Here is a 21,268-nt window from a genome sequence, read left to right as displayed (position 1 = left end):
TGTGAAGCTGTATTTTTATATACAGCTTTTTAAGATTTATACTCTACATTTAAAAACAACAAATTAATGTCACTACTACCATATTGTTCAAACTTGCATTTGTGTATTGATGTTTATCAACACTGATTTTGTAATGGCCATAGTTAGAAAAGTTTGTTTAACAACTATATATTTTCTGTATGTATGTTCCTCAAAATTTGTACATGAGCAGACAGAGGACTTCACAGCATGTGCTTGTAATATATAACCATCATGTTAATATGCTTAGGTTCGTTTTATTGTGTGTGTGCAGCTATCCTGAATCTTCTCGGCAGAGCTGTTATATGCCTGTGAAGATTTTAAATTCTTAAAACCGAGTATTTCATGGAAAAAAGTAGAAAAATATTTTTATGAGCATTGCATGACACTGGCTGGATTACCATATGCTATTTTTATTCAAGGAAAAGTGAGAGCACAGTTACGGCTTGACAAAAAATAGACCTGATTTTTCAGAAATGCAGACTATTAAAAAGCATGAACTGGTATTTAAAAGGAACGCCATTAATGAGAAGAGTTCTTTGCTTCAGTGGATTTAAGATCAGGCCTTGGACAGGAAAAGTGTGACTCTAGAGTTCTGATACATTTTTATCAGAGTACAATACTCTATGGCCAGGTTCTTCATTTATTCCACACATGGAGGGTTTAATGTTAAATACCAAATTCACTTAGCTGAGGACAATTCAGCTTGTGCAGAATTTTGTTTTAGCAGAGTGATACAGCAATGCACTGAAATCACAATACAAATACAAATTGTACTCAGCAGAACATAGCAATTGACTATACAGATGAATCACAATACAGATGTGCTTCTCCTTACTAGTCTCTTATGATATGCTCACTGTCACAACGCTGGGCATCCCCGGTGGCTGGGAAGAAGTGTGGGCCAAAGCCAGCTCAAGCCTTTCTCTCATCAAACATCTATTTGTTCATTGCTCAGCTTTGGTACTCTGTTGGGTTCAGCCAGGTATGCATTCCCCTGTTTTGGTTTGGCTAACTCAGGAAGACATTCACACACTTCTGTTTAAATTTTGATTTAACTGTTTGAGAACATTCACACAACCAGTTGATCCACACAACTGATGTAGCCATTCATCTAAAACAAAGGCTGCCCTCTGGTCCCTTTTGTATTAAGCTCAGCTTTCTTTGCAACACTGATGGTCAGTGGATTTTAACTGAATTGGGTGGGAAAATGTCTGTGTATTATAGCCTAATATGTTTTTAGATGCAGACAGGAGTGTTTTTACATGCATTTAGCTATGGAAAATTTGGGAAAATAGCCGGATTTTTTTTGGTTTTGGAAGTGTTCCATAATGAAACATGTTAGTGTATCTTCTGCTGAGAAGAGTTTATTGCCATGTGATATTTTTCTTATATGTGAATCTTTAGTGTAAAATCTTTTGACCTTTCTAAGGTAAATCACAAAGCTATTGTTAGGGTCGGTGGAGGAAGATCTTACCCTTAGCACGAAGATATAAAGCTATAGGATGTTCATCGAAGCAATACATCCTCCTGGGTGTACACATTCCATTGGAGTCTAATATAGAAACTTAGGTAGAATTTAACTTGGTCTCAGAGATTTTCTCCTTTTTAAAATAATATTTTTCACATACGTTTGAGAAATTGTACTGTTGCAGACAGAGCTAAACTTCATTAACATGAACTACATTTTGCCTGTTTTCCTGGGAATAGGGTTAAAATGTAGAACAATTGGATAGACTTAGGGCTCATTAGGTCTTCCTTATAAAGAAATCTGTTTTTAACCAGATCTTACACAAATTTGTTACTGTAGAATTAATACACTCACGATAGAAAACATTGTACATTTCAGCTGCAATAAGTAAAGGAACCTGTTACATCCAGGCAAGTGAAACATGCCACAGGTCAGATACAGCTGAAACAATGCTTTTTCATGCCGGTGGCTTATTTTAGATAATCCCTACAAACATTGCCATATATACGGTGTAACTGTGCTTTCGGACTGATGCATACATACGTCTTCAAGTTCCTCTTTCTTTCCGAAGCAGAAAAGTAAGTGGTGCTTAAAATTATCATGATATTTATAGCTAGGGTTCATCGGTGGAATTATGTTTGCTTTCCTGTGGTATGAATATCTAGTCCCAAAGTAGGAGAGCATTGTCCAGAGCTGCCCTTCTAGCCACTGTTACCACGAAATGCTTAGGAATATTCATCTACTGATGTGTGCAGTGAACTGATGAGACTTGAGGCTGTGGAGATGGTCTTGGAATTCCTCCGTGAACAGCCATTGAAACTCATGTCCCTTGGAACTGCTCTTTTCTTGCGGCTGGCATGGGTGCTGTCTCCGTCATTAGTGTCAAACACCATTGTCGTGCTGGACTCCATTCTGGACACAGCGTATAGGCTGCTCTGCTGGGTGGGATGAAACCTGGCTGCCTTGAGCTCTAGCTCGTCATAGCTGGACACCTCAATGAAGGGGCACCAGCGGAAAGCACGCTTGAAGCCAGCCCGGAACCTGGGGGGGAAGATGCTTGGTGAAAACCTATGCTTGCAAGAGGCAGCCCTAGACCTTCATCTGGAAATGTATACCATGCTGAAAGAATGCTGACTTGGCTAATTATCATGCCCCTAACCCTGCTTGTGGTGAAGTCAGTGGGAGTTTGCTTGACTAAAGTCTGAGTAGGGTAAAAAAGACAGTGGTAACAGCTCATTTCTGTTTCTGATTTTCTATATGCTTCCCCTGCATTTTAATGTTGGCATTTTCCTGATACTCTATTTCCCTTCTTTCGCCCATGCCTAAACAAACAAACCCCAGCTTTCATAGCACTGTCTTCACAGAAATTGTTTTGGTTTGACCTATGATGAAACCTATACCTGTATTTTCGTCTTCTCTCAGCAAGAAACTTTGTAGCATTCTTTTCTCTAAATTACCATCCCAGCTCCCAGATTCCAGTATCCTTTCTGTTTTCCCTCTAGTAACAGAGATGCTTAAATGGGAATGATGTAAAGACTAATAATTATTAATATAAAATATTTGGAGAATAATCTGTAATAGTTAAAGAAGATCCTAGAAAGTTGGGGACCGGACGTGAACAGTGTACAAATGGGAATTTTGAGGCTTTAGTATATTAGTGCTTGCAAAATTCATCCAGTGTTATTCTATTTTAGTTCAGAGGCAGAGATTTACTACAAACACTATTGTTACTTTTGGTGTGTATGCATTTCTAGAATAGAAGTTAAATATATTATAAAAACAGTTCACTGTACATTTATGTGTAACCTGAAAAAGAACACCTTTTCATCTAGCCCTAAAACTTATCAGACTTTCTGACTTGCCTTGCTTCCCTCGTTTTTGTTTCAACGATCACCTGTGCTGTTTATTGTGTCTGTAAGCTTTTTGGAGCAATGATTCAGTTGCCACAGTGATGACCACAGATAAAAATTTAGATGAAGTTTTCAGTGAAAGTTGACTGATCTCACAGAAATAACTTTCTCTCCTCCTCAGTTTCTTAGGTTTGCCACAGAGCTGTCACATGATGACAAAAGAGCAGGCAGCTTGCTATTCAGCATTCCTCTGTTTACATGCAGTCTACATTATGAAAAAATATTGAAAGAACCTCTGGTGGCAATGGCTTTAGGGAAGGAAGCTTTGAAAACCTAAACATCTTTAGACTGTATTGTTTTTATCTCACCTTCTATCTCTTTCTCATTCAGTGCATGGTTTTTCTTCGTCTTGAAATAACGCTGGCTTTACTTAGATACTTAAGTAATATCCTAATTAGCCTGGAAGATGAGGCTGGGGATAGGTTTTTATAACTCCATCTGATAATAGATCCAGCAGAAGTAACAATACTGCATGAATTGATCTGACCTTCAGCAATGGGTTGTATTTTCCTAATGCATGAAAAGGAAGCAGATGTTCTGGCTTTTTGGTTTCAATATGGATCTTAATTATAAGAAAACTCACTGGTATTTCATTGTTGCATTAATTTCTAAACAACATGACCTTTAGTATGTCTCAAAATTATGAAATTTTTGTTGATTTATATTCTTTAATCTAGTAATTTAATTTTGCAGTGTGTGGGTGTCAACACAAGCCACCTCAGAGATACTAATTTTTAAGAACATCATCTTTTGTAACTCTGCCATAAAAAGCTTTGGAAAAAAAAGGCATTATGTTAGAGGCTTTGCAGTAGTAAATGGGAAAATATGAGGTCTGATTCTCCCTTGCCTTTTATTTTGCAGACACTGGACACCCAGTGAAATCTGGTTTTTGTTGAAATTAATGGGAAATTTGTGATTTGAGTTAGGATGTCATCCTGGCATACTAAAACTTTACCTCTTTAAATAGTTGTAAATAATTATAATGGTCAGAAGGCTGTATGAAATGAAGCATTACCTTGACTTTTTAAAAGACTATGAAAGTTAAGCACCATAAGCTATCTTCATCAAGGAGGCAGAATCCAGTGTTTTTACACCAATAAAAACTTGGCATGATTTGATCACTTCATTTTCGATTAGACTCTTTTTGACAGGTGTTGCATCATCTTTAGTGGGGTTTTATAAATACTTAGCAAAATTGGTATAAAGCTTGTCAGCAATTAAACTTGACAGTGGCTGCTCATTCAAAAGAGATTTCAAATAACATTTAAGATTACTGATTCAATACGAACTCATACTGATTCGGTTTGTGAACTAATTCACTGCTATTGGTGGTCTTTATCCAATAATACTAGAAGAAATACTGAAAAATAGGATGGCCAGGATGATGTTTGTTTAGATTCTGGTCCTAGAAGCTGAAATGAAAAACATGATTTTATTCTGCAATCCAGTAGTCTTGAACTGCGAAGTATCTGTAAAATCTCACCAAATTCAACAAGTGCAGTGCCTTTGAAATTCAGAGCATGATGCATTGCTAACAAACAGTACTGTAATCTAGCATTGGGTAATGAGAATATAAATATTTGTTTTACTAGACTGTTACAGACCTCAGAGCTCAGTAGAAATCTAATGGTGACATATAAAGTAGACAGTAAACCACATTTTATGATATATCCTTCCTGCACTGAGAAGAAATTATGGCTACAATAATTAGTGAACATACAGATGTCACTCTATATCACTAATGACTGTCTTTACTTCTTTATCTTAATGCTTTGCAAGCCAAAAAATATTAAACTGTTATAGATTTTAAATTTTGCTTATGGAAACAGGAAGAGTTGGTTTCTGAATACTGAATTTTGTTCTGAAACTCTAAGTAGACTGCAGTATTTACTGAAAGTGTCCATTTGGTTTTTTGGGACTCCTTTCAAGTACAAACCTAAAGGAAGGGTTTTTTTTGTGTTTATTTTTCTTTCCCACTAACTGAAAACTATTCATGTGAGAATTCTTTGTCTTTTATCCCATTTTAACCATTTGCATTCCCACTAAAGTCGTGCATACCACCTGTTTCGTAAACAGCTCTTACCTCTTATTAAGACAGCAGTAGATAATGGGATTGTACATCGTAGAGCTCATGGCAAGCCAAAAGCTGGCCAAATAGATTTGCTGAATGTATTTCCACCGATTTAGTTGTTGATAGATCCCAGTAACTATGAAGTAGATGTGGTAGGGCAGCCAGCAGATGGCAAATATCAGCACAACCACTATCATCATTTTTACCACCTGAAAGAAGGAAGTAATAATGTTATTTAAAAATATATATTAGCTTCCTTTATTTGGATGAGCATTTCAACATCCATTAATGATTTTCTTGCATTTGATTATTAAAGTTAGTCAAAGCAAAGGTTAATATACTTTTATATAATTTTCCTTTCAATCTGACTTTCCTAAATTTCTGTTTATTTTCTCCCTTTTTATCCTCTTTTTCCCAAGAAAAATAACATGAAAATATTCTGTAACTTTATTTGTCTTGATTCTTCCAGTTAATATATTTGCTTACGTATATCTGGCTATCAAAACATTACTTTTTCCTGTCCACCTAATCACAGACTAAGGTTACAGGATGTTTTTATTTGGACACCTCCTTCTGGCCTTTATGGACCCTGGTGTCTTTTTCTGTTGTGGTCTGCAAGTATATTCCTAGTCCCCAGTTATTAGATGTGATGTGAATAAACATGAGGCTGTAGGAAATGAGCAACTGCAGTATTCTGTTTAATTTTGGAGGATAACAATTTCCTTGGCTGGTGATCATTATCTGTTGTTTTCTGCAGGCATCGTAACATCTGTTAGCTACCATAGTTTCTGTTAAGGACAAATGAAGAGGAGCTCTGTTTTGTGCTTGAAACACAAGAAGAAAAGTTATGAGTCACATAATATTTTCACTCCTGTCTTTCCCTCTTCACTTATAGAACCATAGAATTATTAAGGTTGGAAAAGACCTCTAAGATCATCTAGTCCAACCATAAAAAAAAATACTAGCCCAGCTACCATTTTCAACAGGTCACAAGTTTACAAATTTCTTTATGTAGGCAAAATGAAACCAGACGTGATAGATCTATCTGTGCTGGTAGGTCTCTTGTTCATTTGTACTGTGAGTACTGAGGAATAATCGGGATTGCTATCAACAGTTCCTTTCATTTCTCTGTACAGGTTGCCATTTCCTACTGTGTGTAGTATTTCCGGGGAGGGCGGGGGAGGAGGCTGAAATTTTGCTACCTACATGTCTTAGGTTGATATTCTTATAAAATTTCAGCTAACATAATTAGATCATTTTACATATAAATGTTATGGTGCCGTCCTTAATGCATGTTGCATATTCCTGTGGGAAACATCAAGAAATGTTTCATTTAACATGTGGCACCAGTTTACAAGCTTTCCTGCTGGCTGGGACTGTACTGAACAAGATTTTGCTTATGAGAATGCTTATTGTTACTGATACATATACTGATCATCACTTGAAGCTGTAAAAGGGGTATCTGTCCACATATACAATGACATTATTAATATTTGGTTCTTCAAAAGCACTTCTCATCAGTTAACTGTAAATCATTGCAGTCAAAAGATTAGTGCTATTACAAAGGAAGGCAACACACTGAAACATATTGTCACTTTCACCTTCGGTGAATGTAGAGCTGTACGTCCATATCTAGGCAGATACAGACGTATATGGGACTCAGTATGAGATTTTTTTGGGGGGGTGCAGTGGGGAGGGAAGAGGTTGTGACAGTATGTGAATAGACATTTCTGTACTAAATCACTTATCTGAAATGATGCCATAAAAATATGTTGTAAAATCACGGTCTGTTGTTAAATGGCATGACTTTTCTACCCTTTTGGACATAACTTCCACTATTGTTCTGCTGGGGATCTACACCTGTGCCTTGCATACATTGTATGGGTAGAAGACTTAACTCGATAGTTTTACTGTAATACTTCAGTCCTCTGTTCATTGATTTCCAGGTGCACTTTGCTTGTTGCTGTGTTTTCATACCTGTCAGGAATGATAAGTATTACTGTAACCATGTTCAGGATTTCTGTAATTTCAGAACACTTGAGAATCTAATTACTCGACTTGATATTTAATTAGCAAGTCTTCTAGTACCAGCTGTGCATGTGAAATTATTCCTAGAATTATTTATCATTGGAATATCATAGGTATTATACGGAAGGATTTTTGTCTCCAAGTTTTCAAAGTGTAATCAGGTAAATCCGTATTTATACTGAACATTTCATCTGTGCAGTCCTTGAGAACTGAAACAGTCGAGCTTTCCAGCAATCAATGTAGTTTAATCTGGTTGAATACTGCGTCACTCATGCCCCAGAGCTGCTAGATATCACATTAAGAGTGCAGGTTGACAGTTTGGCATATTAAATTGTGTTAACAACATTTTTGAAAGAAAATGTCTTTTTTCTAACATCCACATTTTTATTGGCTACTTTTCTGTGCTATATTGAAGGCCAAGGCAAGCAGTGCTTCAAGAGTCTACTTAAAGGTGTCCTAAAGGCAATAAACCTTCACAGGGTGTACAAATAATAGCTTTTTATTTCAAATGCTGCACTCAAAAATTAACACAAAATTACAGATTTTCTTCAGAGAAACAGAAATCCCAAAATAGCTATTTACACTATGACCCAAACAAAGTCCTCAACTAAAAAGTTTTGCCACAGTTCCTGGCAATTTTATTCTTATTTTAAACATTTATAGTTTTTTTTTTTTAAGTTTTGAAATGAAAAATGCCAAATCACGTCCAGAAAATCACTTCTTTTCCTGCAAGGTTACTGTTTTATTTAAAATAATACAATCCTCTTTAAAAACAGTGAAATCAGCATAAAATTTTCTTGCTGCTTCTGTCTGGAAATCCATGATTAAATATTACGTCATCATCATCATGAAAGCAGAAATTTCTGAAGCAAATAGTTAAACTAGACAACAAACAAAAGCAGATTTTTAGGTGATCATTAGTGCTTGTTTAATTTGTGAAGTATCAAGTCACTGGAATGACAGATAATGAAGCACACTATGTTCTTACTCATTCAGGTTTGCAGTTGTTTTTCATAAAGAATAAAAATTACCTACAAATTTAATGAATCATTTTTCTCTCAGATAAGGCTGTACCAGTTTGGGTTTCACTGAAGTGAATGATAATATACTGATATATGTATGTTTAGGGAGAGTCATGCAATGGACTTTCTGTATTAATGTGGAAAGTTTTTTTCCTGGAACAGAGAAAGTGCTGATTTTTCCAGCAAAAAGAGACATTTAAGAAAAGTCTAGGTTAAGTTGTCATACTTTAGAATATTTATGTAGTACAATGCACTCATTAACATACTACCTAAGGGGAAGATAAGTGAGAAGTTGCAAGTATATGTGGCGCAAAATTGAAACACAGGGCAGTTACAGGTGAATTTGAAGTCAGTCACAGAAGTTATGAGAGCAATCAGAAAGCACTAGTCTGTCCTCTTTTCTTTGGCTAAGAATGAGTATCTGTTGGCAGAAATGATGAAAAAGAATAATAAAAGGAAGCTGAAAAGGAGGAAGGTCATTCTGAATTTTCTTTCCTCTGTTAGAGACAGGCACACACACTGTGCAAGGCCATACCTTACAGTTTACAGCTGCGGTTCTTGTCCATATCCTTGGTCTTTGCAGCATTAAGTTTCATTTCTTGCTGATTTCAATAACTATGAACAAGAATTGCCTTCAAGGACTATAAACGCAGGACACCTTGATTTCAATTGATATAAATCCTGATGAATGAGTGCTAGTAAACTGTTAAGCTCAATTATGGCACAGGAAAAATAAGTGAAAGAGGCCAAGCGTAAAGTTGCCACAAAAGCCTGATTGTCTTTTCCCAGCACAATGTGATGTTTCACTAAAAAATCTCCAATGACTCTGCAGGTTCAACAGCAGAGTATAAAAGAGACCCTCAATGGTAGTGGTTTTTTTGTTTTTTGGGAGTACTTAGACCTGTGGCTCTGAAAACACAAAGTTCTTTTATTTTGTTTCTTTTTAATATCCCTGCTCTGTTTTTTTCTTTTTTTTGAGATATTACCATTTTTCAATTGCTTTCTCCTCTGTTCTGTATTGCACAGAATTCATTAAGAAGGGTCTGCTCTTGTGAGTTAGGAAACATTTCTAAAGCAAGCAAACCAAAAAATTACTGAATTCAGTTGTGCTTAACGTCTAGCTCTGTTTCTGTCACCATTCCATCCCGGAGCTTTCCAAATGTGTGGTTGCAGTGAACACCACCAACCTGTGAGCCAGTGGCACCATTTTCACATGGTGTTGTGCTCAATCTCCCTTTGTGGATTGTGGTCAGAATGGCTGGAGGCAAGGGCTTTTTTTTTTTTGTTCCTGGACTTTCACTAAATGAGTATTGAGTCTCTCCGTTGTGCAACCTTTAGGCAAGCCTTGAGACTAGATCTGGAATATGATGGAAAATCAAACTATTTTATATTTTGATTCTCATCAACATGTTCTGCTGATATTGATGTACTTCTACCTATGTCTAAGAAAAACTGTGTCTATAAAGAAGTGAATTTACGTGCTTTGCAGTCTTGCCCTTTCCTTTAAATCCTTCCTCTCTGAGTAAGAAGCATTCTTTCATTAATGAACGTTATGTAATGAGAAAAAACATATTTAAATAGAACATAACACACACAACTTCATTGGAACTGGAGTTTGCAAGTTTGCCTTTGTTGTGAAACATTTGAAGCAGTAAAAGTGAAAAGGAACTAACAGATTCTGCTACACTCAGAAAACATGGCAAAAACGGGGTTTTTTTTCTCATGTTTTTATTTTGAATGAAAAATGGCTAGAATAATTAGTTTGATTTAAACGTAGCATTGAGGACAGCTCTTGAAAGATTAGGAATAAAATATAATTTTCTGAGGGACTCAGTTCCTTCTGGGGGGGCTATGGCAATTCACTTTGCAAGATATTGCTTTGCCATCAATAACTAAGACTTAGGCCATGGAATCTTAATTTTCAATCGGCTCTGCAGCTCCTTATTGCCTTTCTCAGTCATCTTTGATATTGCTGCTTCTACAAGGTCAGGAATCTGGCTTCTGATTTCATTTGCACCAATGTCACACACTATAACTTCATTAGTTTCAGAACTTTCACTCTTAGGTCTTATGCAGATGTAAATGAGAAGAAGCAAATGCCTTAAGAACCCTGAGAGTGTAAGAATGTTTTCGTTTAAGCAAAGTTCACAGATAATTTCTGGGACTTGTAATGTGTTTCTCTTTATGCTCTTTATTTCTTCTCTGTACTCTTCTGAAGCAGTAAAATACGAATCCCAATGTGTTAGAATGCAATCAGTAAATCTGCTTCCCAATCCTGGGGACATATGTGGCACTTGTGCACTAAGCACCAGAGAGAAGAGAACACCATTATGTCTTTTGCTTCTCCACAACGCTTATTTGGAATAAACTATCTATCTTTTGCAAGAAAATTAGGATTTAAAGGTAACTCTACTGGTATTAGCACAGAGATAGGACTGATTTCTGAAATGCCAAGTGCTCTGGGTTTTCAGGTAATTTTGACAAGCTCGGGGATTTTTTTGTGCTCTTTTAGCCTGTAGAAAGGATAGATTCTTAATAGCTGAAAGAGATGCACATTTAGAAGGAGAATGAATCGGAGAGCTTGGAAGTCTTTCAGTCAGGAAGTCTTTCAGTCAGGTAAAGTACTTGTCAATTCCAGTTCACAACAAATCTTTTTACTCTTCTGACTTATACTTTCCATCCTTTTTTTTTTTCTCAGTTCCTTGAAATAAAGATGCTACTTTTCATTTCAGTTTGCATAATCCCTTGATGCAGACAGAATTAATAATCACTTATTTATTTAAGCTATAAAGTTGAAAAAGATATTCTGATCTAGTACGAAGTAGCTTTGAATCAGATTGATGTCTAATGCTAAATGCTAAACTGTGGCCCCCGCTGTCCACCCCAATCAAAGCAATTCTGACATTTTTCATGAACAGTCTTAGATACTGCCATTTTTAAATGAGGCTTTTTTCCTTGAGAAGACATAATGCTACAATATGCTAATGTCTGCTGCTCAAACTCAAAGAGTTTTTTGTGTAACCTAGATGACAAATCAAAGTAGGTGGCCTTGTATCATTGTATTGGTCTTCAGCATGGAGTAGCATAAGAACTTTGTGTTCTTTAGAAAATGACTACAAGGGGCTGTTGGGGGATGGACGTTACTAGATATGGTTATCCACCTGAGATCTAATTCTGAAAAAAGTGAAAAAGCTGATCTAGTTCTTTTGTACTTAAAATTCACACCATCGCTTCATTTACAATAGTTTCTTCCCTGACCTGGAGTGAGTGATGGGGCACGCTTCACTTCATGCTTCCAAGCAGAGAAGAGATTTGGTGTGGAGCAAACAAAATAATCATATCTTCTTCTGTTTTCCCAATAGAAGTTGGTTCTGCAATCTACTTTCTGCCACAATTCTGAGAATGTTCTGGTACCTTTAACCCTTATTGAAGGCTCTCCCAGAACCTTGTCAATGTTTTAAGACTTACTTGAATTTTCCATAGAAGTCTTCAGAGGGATTGGCACATGCAAATTTTTTCCCTTGGAAAGTGGACTTGATATTGAACAATACAATAAAAAAAAACAAGGCTATGCTGAATTATGCCAGTGAATTATGCAAAAGTATCCGTACACGTGGTTTGCTTTATGTGGACTCCTATGAATGGAAACTACTCGCTTGATCCTAAAATGAGATGGATACCTTGTGTTGTCTTCAAAATAGGCACACAGGCTCTTATTTCACTTGGAAAGCCAACAGTCTTTTGGATTGTATTGTTTTCAGCCTATTACAGAATCACAGAATCACAGAATAGTAGGGGTTGGAAGGGACCTCTGTGGGTCATCTAGTCCAACCCTCCTGCCGAAGCAGGGTCACCTACAGCAGGCTGCACAGGACCTCGTCCAGGCGGGTCTTGAATATCTCCAGAGAAGGAGACTCCACAACCTCCCTGGGCAGCCTGTTCCAGTGCTCCGTCACCCTCAGAGGGAAGAAGTTCCTCCTCATGTTCAGACGGAACTTCCTGTGCCTCAATTTGTGCCCATTGCCCCTTGTCCTGTCACTGGGCACCACTGAAAAGAGCTTGGCCCCATCCTCCTGACACCCACCCTTCAGATATTTGTAGGCATTTATAAGGTCCCCTCGCAGCCTTCTCTTCTTCAGGCTGAACAAGCCCAGTTCCCTCAACCTCTCCTCGTAGGGGAGATGCTCCAGTCCCCTCACCATCCTCGTAGCCCTCCGCTGGATTCTCTCCAGTAGCTCCTCATCTTTCTTGAAGTGGGGAGCCCAGGACTGGACACAGTACTCCAGATGAGGCCTCACCAGGGCAGTGTAGAGGGGAAGGAGAACCTCCCTCGTCCTACTGGCCACACTCTTCTTGATGCACCCCAGGATGCCATTGGCTTTCTTGGCAGCCAGGGCACACTGCTGGCTCATGGTTAACCTGTCGTCCACCAGGACACCCAGGTCCCTTTCCACAGAGCTGCTCTCCAGCAGGTCCACCCCAAGCCTGTGCTGGTGCATGAGGTTGTTCCTCCCCAGGTGCAGGACCCTGCACTTGCCCTTGTTGAACCTCATCAGGTTCCTCTCTGCCCAGCTTTCCAGCCTATCCAGGTCACGCTGAATGGCAGCACAGCCTTCTGGTGTATCTACCACACCTCCCAGTTTGGTGTCGTCAGCAAACTTGCGGAGGGTACATTCTAACTCTTCATCCAGGTCATTGATGAAGAAGTTAAACAAGACTGGGCCCAGTACTGACCCCTGGGGGACACCACTTGTCACCAGCCTCCAACTAGACTCAGTGCCACTGATGAAAACCCTCTGAGTTCTGCCATTCAGCCAGTTCTCTATCCACTTCACCGACCACTCATCCAGCCCACACTTCCTCAGCTTCCCTAGGAGGATATCATGGGAGACTGTGTCGAAAGCCTTGCTGAAGTCAAGGTAGACAACATCCACGGCTCTCCCTTCGTCTACCCAGCCAGTCATGTTATCGTAGAAAGCTATCAGATTGGTCAGGCATGATTTCCCCTTGGTGAATCCATGCTGACTACTCCTGATAACCTTCTTTTCTTCCACTTGCTTCATGATGGCCTCCAGGATAAGCTGCTCCATCACCTTTCCCGGGATGGAGGTGAGGCTGACCGGCCTGTAGTTCCCTGGGTCCTCCTTCTTGCCCTTTTTGAAGATTGGAGTGACATTGGCCTTTCTCCAGTCCTCGGGCACCTCTCCTGTCCTCCAGAACCTCTCAAAGATGATGGAGAGTGGCTCAGCAATGACATCCGCCAGCTCCCTCAGCACTCGTGGGTGCATTCCATCGGGGCCCATGGATTTGTGGACATTCAGATCACTTAAGCGATCCCTCACACAGTCCTCCTCGACTAAGGGAAAGTCATCCTCTTTGTAGGCTTCTTCTCTTACCTCCGGGGCCTGGGATTCCTGAGGGCCAGTCTTAGCACTGAAGACTGAAGCAAAGAAGGCATTCAGTAGCTCTGCCTTCTCCGCATCCTCTGTCACCAGGACACACGCCTCATTCAGCAGCGGCCCCACGTTGTCCCTAGCCTTCCTTTTGCTGCTGATGTAGTTGAAGAAGCCCTTGTTGTTGTTTTTGACATCCCTTGCCAGCTTCAATTCCAGGTGAGCCTTGGCCTTCCTCGTCGCATCCCTGCATGCTCTCACCACGTTTCTGTACTCTTCCCAAGTGGCCTGTCCCTCTTTCCACATTCCATGGACCTTTCTCTTCTGCCTGATCTCCGCTAGAAGCTCCTTGTTTAACCATGCAGGTCTCCTGCCTCCTTTGCTAAATTTCTTTCTCAGGGGGATGCATTGCTCCTGTGCATGGAAGAAGTGTTGTTTAAAGAGCGACCAGCACTCATGGACCCCCCTGCCTTCGAGAGCCCTGGCCCACGGGATTCCTCCCAGTAGCTCCTTGAAGAGGGCAAAGTCAGCCCTCCTGAGGTCCAGGGTTTTGATCCTGCTTATCGCCCTGCTTCCTCCACGCAGGATCCTGAACTCAACTATTTCATGGTCACTGCAGCCGAGTCTACCTCCAACCTTCACATCCTCCATCAGTCCCTCCTTGTTTGTTAACACGAGGTCCAGCAGCGCGCCTTTCCTTGTTGGTTCCTCCACCACTTGCATCAGAAAGTTATCATCGATGCTCTGTAGGAACTTCCTGGATTGCGCCTGCCTAGCTGTATGGTCTTCCCAGCTGATGTCAGGGTGGTTGAAGTCCCCCATGAGAACCAGAGCCTGTGACTGTGAGGCTGCTTGCAGCTGCCTGTAGAAGACCTCATCAACCTCCTCCTCCTGGTCAGGTGGCCTGTAGTATACACCCACCGTAATGTCACCCGTGTGAGCCTGTCCCTTAATTCTAACCCACAAGCTTTCAACTCGTTCCTCATTTGCCCCCGGGCCAAGCTCAACGCATTCCAGTTGCTCCTTCACATATAGAGGAGGAATTATTCACCTAGGGGAATTAAATAAATTATATGTATAACTAGAAACCATTTTAATATTTGTCATATGTCTCTATAACTCTGACACAAGAACGTCATGTGAAAGAATTCAAATTTTTTAATACGTAGTTTGAAAAACCTTTTTCTTGTATTTTCTGTTAACAGGAATAAAATTGTGTTTCCTGAAGACAAAACTATTCCTGGACAGTACTTGTTTAAAATGAATGGCAAAATTCTGTTCAGAAAAAAACCAATTAAAGCAGTTCTTTTGTTGCCATCATAATTATGCATTTGAAATGGCAGTAACATCTTCTGTTTCAAAGGCTGACACAAAAATGTTTATTACCACCTAAGAAAAAAACAAAAAAATTAATAATGTCCCCCAGTTTATTTTGATTGAAATTGAATTAAAGGAAACTGTTAATGTCAGTGATGCTTGAGGTTGATATTTTGTGTTTGATGCACTTCGTTAATTTTTATTATTCCATAAATGACTGTACAAAGTTATGAACTTATTAGGAGAAGTAGACTTATAACTCAGAATACAGAACATTTTTGAAAGATTTGGTCGGTAAAAAGACAGTATATGCTCTGGTCAATTATTCTTGCTAAAGAGTATCAGGAGTGTCATTGTTCTGACAGCATCTGCTACTTCTGCTTTCTTACAGACTTTTTAGTATTACTTTAAGTATTAAAGGATCCACACTATTTGGCCATAATGGTCAACACACTGACCGTTACTGCACTGGTTTTATACTCATGCAAAATAAGGTATCAGATGACCCATGCCAGGGCGGCTGAAACTGTTTCCTAGGAAACCTGCTCCAGAGACTGTAGAAATCAAAGAAACTATTTCTATCCACCCCAGAAAATGAGTTATGACATAAAGGTGCTTTGAATAGGTTGTTTACAAAGTTGCAGTACAGAAACTTCTAAAGCATGAAGTACTTGAGTTAAAGGATTAAATTAGTTAGATGAAGGTATCAATAGACATGGCACGGACACCCCTCTGTGTGTAGGTGATAATTTTCACCTACTTCTAAAACGCAGATTTGGAATATTGTAGGTTCTTTGCAGTCCAGCTCCTGCCACAATTTGTGATATCTCTGGGCTGTTTCATCTGGTTTCCCCTTTGTAAATTTATGCTGTAGCAGGAGTTTATTGAGGTCTGTCATGCTAAGTCTTAAGGAAGTAGTCACATAGCCTTCTGCTTTAACTTAGAAAAAGATCTGATGAAATTACGGTTTGTTTTTACATGAATAGCAACATGTAACGAATGTAAAAGTGTGTAAGTGCAATACTAGAACTGCTTTGCTGTATATACAGCTTTGGGAACTGCGGTCCTCCAGAATGACTCATCTGTATCAGGTTTCCTGGACTTTTCACCACACAAGTGCTGGGCACTATTCCAGAAAGCTCAATAGACTCAAAACTCCTGCTAAAATTGATTTGTTCACGACTTCCCTACAAAGAGTCAATGAGGAAGGGGTTTCCTATGAGCTCTGTGTTTTCTGTATACATATATATACAGAGCTATACATGTAATCGCAGTTTAGCATATGTAATGGGATAAATTTGACTGCAGATTAGATGAGGCATGTTCAGAGACAATAAAAGACCTTTCGAGATTTTCAAGGTTTGTTTGTATGCTGATGAAAGAAATTGCTTAGGACTTAAAGGACATACTTTATCCTGAAGGTGGGATCTTAAGATTATCTGCCTAGAGGGTCAGACCCTAGACTTGAACTCTGAGGAAACTAGACAGAGCAAAGGAGGGCTATCTTAAAAAAAAAACACAACAACAAAAAAAGCAAAAAAAAACCCCAAACCCTCCATGGTTTTAAACATGGGGATCACCATCTCCACGCTGAAAATTTAAACTGTGAAAGAGAGGCTGATTTGGTTTCAGTTTGTCTTTTTGGTAGCTATCTTGATTTTATTATTAAGGAACATGTGTAGTTCAATTCAGCAATGCATTTAAAAGCACACTGAGTTCACTAACATTAAAGTGGTTAGTTGAATTTTTTGGTCTGTTTAATCTAGTGTACTTCCATTCTTAAAAATGTGAGGCATTACTAAACAGAAAATTTTGCCCTAGGACTGTGACTAGACTTAATGTTTCACATGAAATTTCTGCTACAAGTGATCTGACATATAGAAATAGAGAGGAGGAACATCACAGAAATACTACATGCACAATCCTAAGCCTACTCACTGACCATGCAGAACCAGTCTGCTAACTCTGCCCCTGTCCTGGAGTTGTTGCCAGCTGTTGTAAGAATGTTTTGACCAGAAAACTTACATCAGTCTGTCAGTAACTACTTACACTGTGCAAGGTTTATGCGCAGTATAAAGACTTTTTTAGAGTTTACTGTTCTTTCACTCTGCCTTGGTTGCTGCTTTGAGAATGGAGGATGAATATGGAGTGATGCATTCTCAGTTCATAGCTGAGTTTTAGGAAACCCTGAGACAATGAGTGGAAGATCGTACTGCTGCTGACCGGGCTGTAGCGTATTTGGCAGATAGACAGCAGAGCAGGGCAGCTTCCAGAATCATCAATCAAAAATTTCGTTATATTTCACTGTGCTAATGTTGTTCATAAACTGATTGGGAGGTCTGACTTTATTTTTACTACAATAAGAAAGCTTGTTCAAAATATGGACAAATTATTAAAAGCAAAACAAATTCCTGGGAAAAAAAAATTCCTGAAAAGGAGAAAGGATGAGCCCTGTTTTTCCAAAGTTCTAAAGGCATAAAATAGCTGTGTAAAAAATATGTTGGTTATGGATAGTTAATTTTGGTCTTTTTTAACGTGGAATGAAAGTAATTCCCCAGTATCTCATGCTTCAGTCTTTCCCTAAGAAACTGCTAAGCATGTGATGAGCCTATAAAATGAAAATTGTTATACAGAACATTAAGAATGACATTTCCTACATTTTCGGTAGATATTTAGTCCACATATTAGTAATAAAAAAGGATTTAACAGAACTTTATAAAACTTTTAAAAAAAAAGTTCTTGAGTATTAGCCGTGCTGTCTAGTACTGCTAGAAAAAAGTCTCTTTGTGTGTATGTGTTTAGGTAAGGGGGGATTTGTTGTCATCATATGTGTTGATTGTGCAAGAATTTAAGCATTTAATTAATGGTAAATGAAATAGCTGTACCACTATATAAAAAAGGAACATAAGGATATATGACAGTTCCTCCTGGATCTGACAGTTGTCCATCTATTCTGTCTCTGACAGTGGCAGCAGGAGGTGTTTTTTAGGAGATCTCATGAACCTGGCCAGTTTCTGTCTTTTATTTTCTAAATACTGCCTCAGCATCCAAAACTGTATTAGGGAAGGGTTTGTCCCTGCTGCATCCTTTCAGTCTCTATTTACGGATTTGTTGCCTGTTAATTTGCCTAATCCCTTTCCTAACTTTCTGAGATCGTACCACCTGGCAGGAGGGAGTCTCAGAAGCTCTTTACCAGGTCTTTAATTTCCCTATCTTAAAGTACTCTTTCTTCTACCTGCTTTAAACTGCTTTACTATTAGTTCTTGTATTTCAAAATTTGGTGACCAAGAGTTCTTCAGTCACTTTGTCTACCACCTTCGTGACTCCGTAAACTTGATTGTCTCATTCCTTGGCCTCCTTCTGAAGAAACTGAGAAGTTCCAGCCATTTCAGTCTCTTCTTAGGACCTTTGATCATTTTAATTGCCCTTCTTTGGACTTTCTCGAAATCCATGAGAGGAAAAAAAAAAAAACCACAAAAGGAGAAAAATAAAAGAGGGAACAAACCAGAGGAATATGTATGAGTGGCTATGTGCGGAGTGTTCATTCAGCAGTTCTTAGAGCACCCAATTGCTCAGATTCTGTCCTGTTTCTCACTTCTGTAGTCTGTGAAAGAGAGCAAATCTTTCATGTAAGTATTTCAGGAAGCTATTTAAATTTGTTGGGATGCCTTTTCGTAATATTAGCTTGTAGTCCTTCAACGCTTCACCTGGATATTTCTGTTTATCTAATAAAAGCTTTTCACACAGTAATTTTAGGTGATTTTTTAATTTACATGTAACCTTTCTGACCCTGACTTAGATAAGTGTGTCTTGCCATCTCACTTGATCTGGCTTCTCACACTACGTAATATTTGAAATTCATATTTATAAGTGGTTCTTGTGACATCATTATTCCTACAGTGCCACATTGTTTCGAATATTACTTTCTTTTCAGATGGAATTCTTAAATGTTATACTTTTTCATTTTCTTTTCCAGTGTGTTGCATATACTGTATTGGCTGATAAAATAGATGTATTTGTCTGTAAATGGATATGGGATGTCTACTTTTGCTGTCAAAAAATATATAGAAAACTTTGAAAATTCCCTTATGTAGTTAGACTGGTAAAGCTGACCGTCTCTCTAGCGCTTCCTAAACACTGGGTAACTAGCAAACATTGGGTTTTTTTCTGCTTTTACATGCAAATTTGCAAAAGAGTTCTGATGTTGGAAAAATACGGCTTTTAAGCAATCTTCATTACAGTAAGAAGTTGAGATGACACCTCAAGCTGTGTTAGGAGAAGCAAAGAATACAGGCTGAAAAAGGTGCACAATGATATATTACCATAAAGATAATAGAGGTAAGGGGAATTGTAAAGATAAGATATAAAAGTTAAGGTGACTATTTTCCGTTCTTCTGTGTTCTTCCTATCAGGACAAGGCAGTGGCACCTTCTGTTGAGAGAAACACTTCTTTTCAGAGAAAGTTGTATCAGCACTGCATCTCTTGACAAAGACAATGGTAACTGGTTGATTTTATTTACAGTACCTGATTATCCCCTCTTACAGGTCAAGTAAAGTTGTAAGAGGGATTGGAACAGAAGGTTAGACAGAAAAAACAGAGTGTGGATACAACATCTGAAGGCAAGTCTCGAATTATTTGCATTGACTATAAAGAATACTTTGGCCTGGTAAAACTGATGGGAACATTATAAGCTGCCTATGTCAACTTCAGTTTGTGTATGACAGTATAGAAACTATAATTCCATTTTGTGAAAATGGGAATTGCAGGAGAATAAATGATGTTCAGCTGAGCATCAGTCAGTCTCATGCCAGGAGCTTTAAGAAAAAGGGGTGATGGCTGCCAAGTTCCCACACGTACTGGATGTTCTGAAGTTCAGCTGATGTTAGGAAAATTTAAATGGGTCAGTCCCTGAGACATTTGATCAGTCAAGAAAAAGAAAAAGTAGTAGCAGTAGTCTCATGCAGTCCTGAATTTCTAAAAATCTCAAGTCTTTGACCCTTAAAGGTACTAAATATGACTTTATGCTGCCCAACCTGTAGCACATACTGTGAAATTCTTTGAATTCTTTGTTCTTTGATGTTGCTTTCAGAAGGATTCAGAGTGCATCACACAATCACACAGATGAAGTGATGAGACTATCTATCAAACTATTAACAACTTTCTCAAGCTTCAAATCTTTTCTTGGCAAACATGGTTTCTTTAAAAGGTCTTACATGAACTGTTCACTACCTTTGTAACATTAAATACCATTTGAAACAATCCTAATAATTCTTTGCACTGTAACATTGCATAAGACGAAACATGCAGTCAGTTATTTTATATTGCTTTTCATTATAAGTGCAGCCAGTACAGACTTTCTATATGTCTAGATGTCTGCATGCTAAATAGCAAGAAAACCAGATGATTTCTTTGTTTGAATAGAGGAAAAGCAAGATCTCTGTTATCAGAGTCAGGCTGAGTGATAGCTTGGTTTGGATTCCAGTCTATTAGTTTTTTTCCACGAATGACCAATTATGATTCATCTTTCCAAATACCAGTTATTTCATAAATCCTGCCAGAGAGCACAGCAGCAGAACTGACGAGCCGTCATGGTGCTCTGCCAATAAAGTCACTGATGCAGTTACAACGTATCTGCACATAATTTAACCCCCTGGTTGCTTGTGTTGAAAGTATGCATTCCAGTACTCTCACATTTAAAATCCTTTCATTAAGGATGCTGCTCCTTACCTCTTGCATATATTTAGAGTTCTAGAGAGGTGCTGTTTTTAAAGTATTCAAGGGATTTAAATGGACCCTTCATAGCATATAGTAAGAGCTAGCTTTTTTCTTCAGAGACCTTTAGTTTTTATGACAGAAGATACATATTTTACTTAGTCATTACAATAACAGGTGCTGAAGTTCTGGGATCTCCTGGTTCCCCAAATTAGCTTTTCGTGATTTTCTTTCCACATTTGTTTTTGCAAACTGTGTCTGTTACAAAAAGTGATTCCTCAGGTTTTTTTTACAATCAGATCCTGGGCACCCTCCACTGAGTATT

At 38.5% G+C, this 21,268-nt stretch overlaps 1 protein-coding gene across 1 annotated transcript in view; it reads right to left on the bottom strand.

The window, feature by feature from the left end:
- Positions 1-2,214: 2,214 nt before the first annotated feature.
- TACR3 (tachykinin receptor 3) overlaps positions 2,215-21,268 on the bottom strand; it is a 40,330-nt gene continuing 21,276 nt past the window's right edge. Inside the window, exons 4-5 of the mRNA XM_009934901.1 lie at positions 5,483-5,679; positions 2,215-2,530 (exon numbers count right to left, since the gene is read on the bottom strand). Of these exons, the coding sequence (XP_009933203.1) occupies positions 2,215-2,530; positions 5,483-5,679 (513 nt within the window). The remainder of the gene's footprint in view (positions 2,531-5,482; positions 5,680-21,268) is intronic.

This window comes from Opisthocomus hoazin, chromosome 5 (genome assembly GCF_030867145.1).
Source record: "Opisthocomus hoazin isolate bOpiHoa1 chromosome 5, bOpiHoa1.hap1, whole genome shotgun sequence".
NCBI lineage: Eukaryota > Metazoa > Chordata > Aves > Opisthocomiformes > Opisthocomidae > Opisthocomus > Opisthocomus hoazin.
Note: the sequence above shows the minus strand (reverse complement) of the source record. Positions and strands in the feature narration are given on the sequence as shown.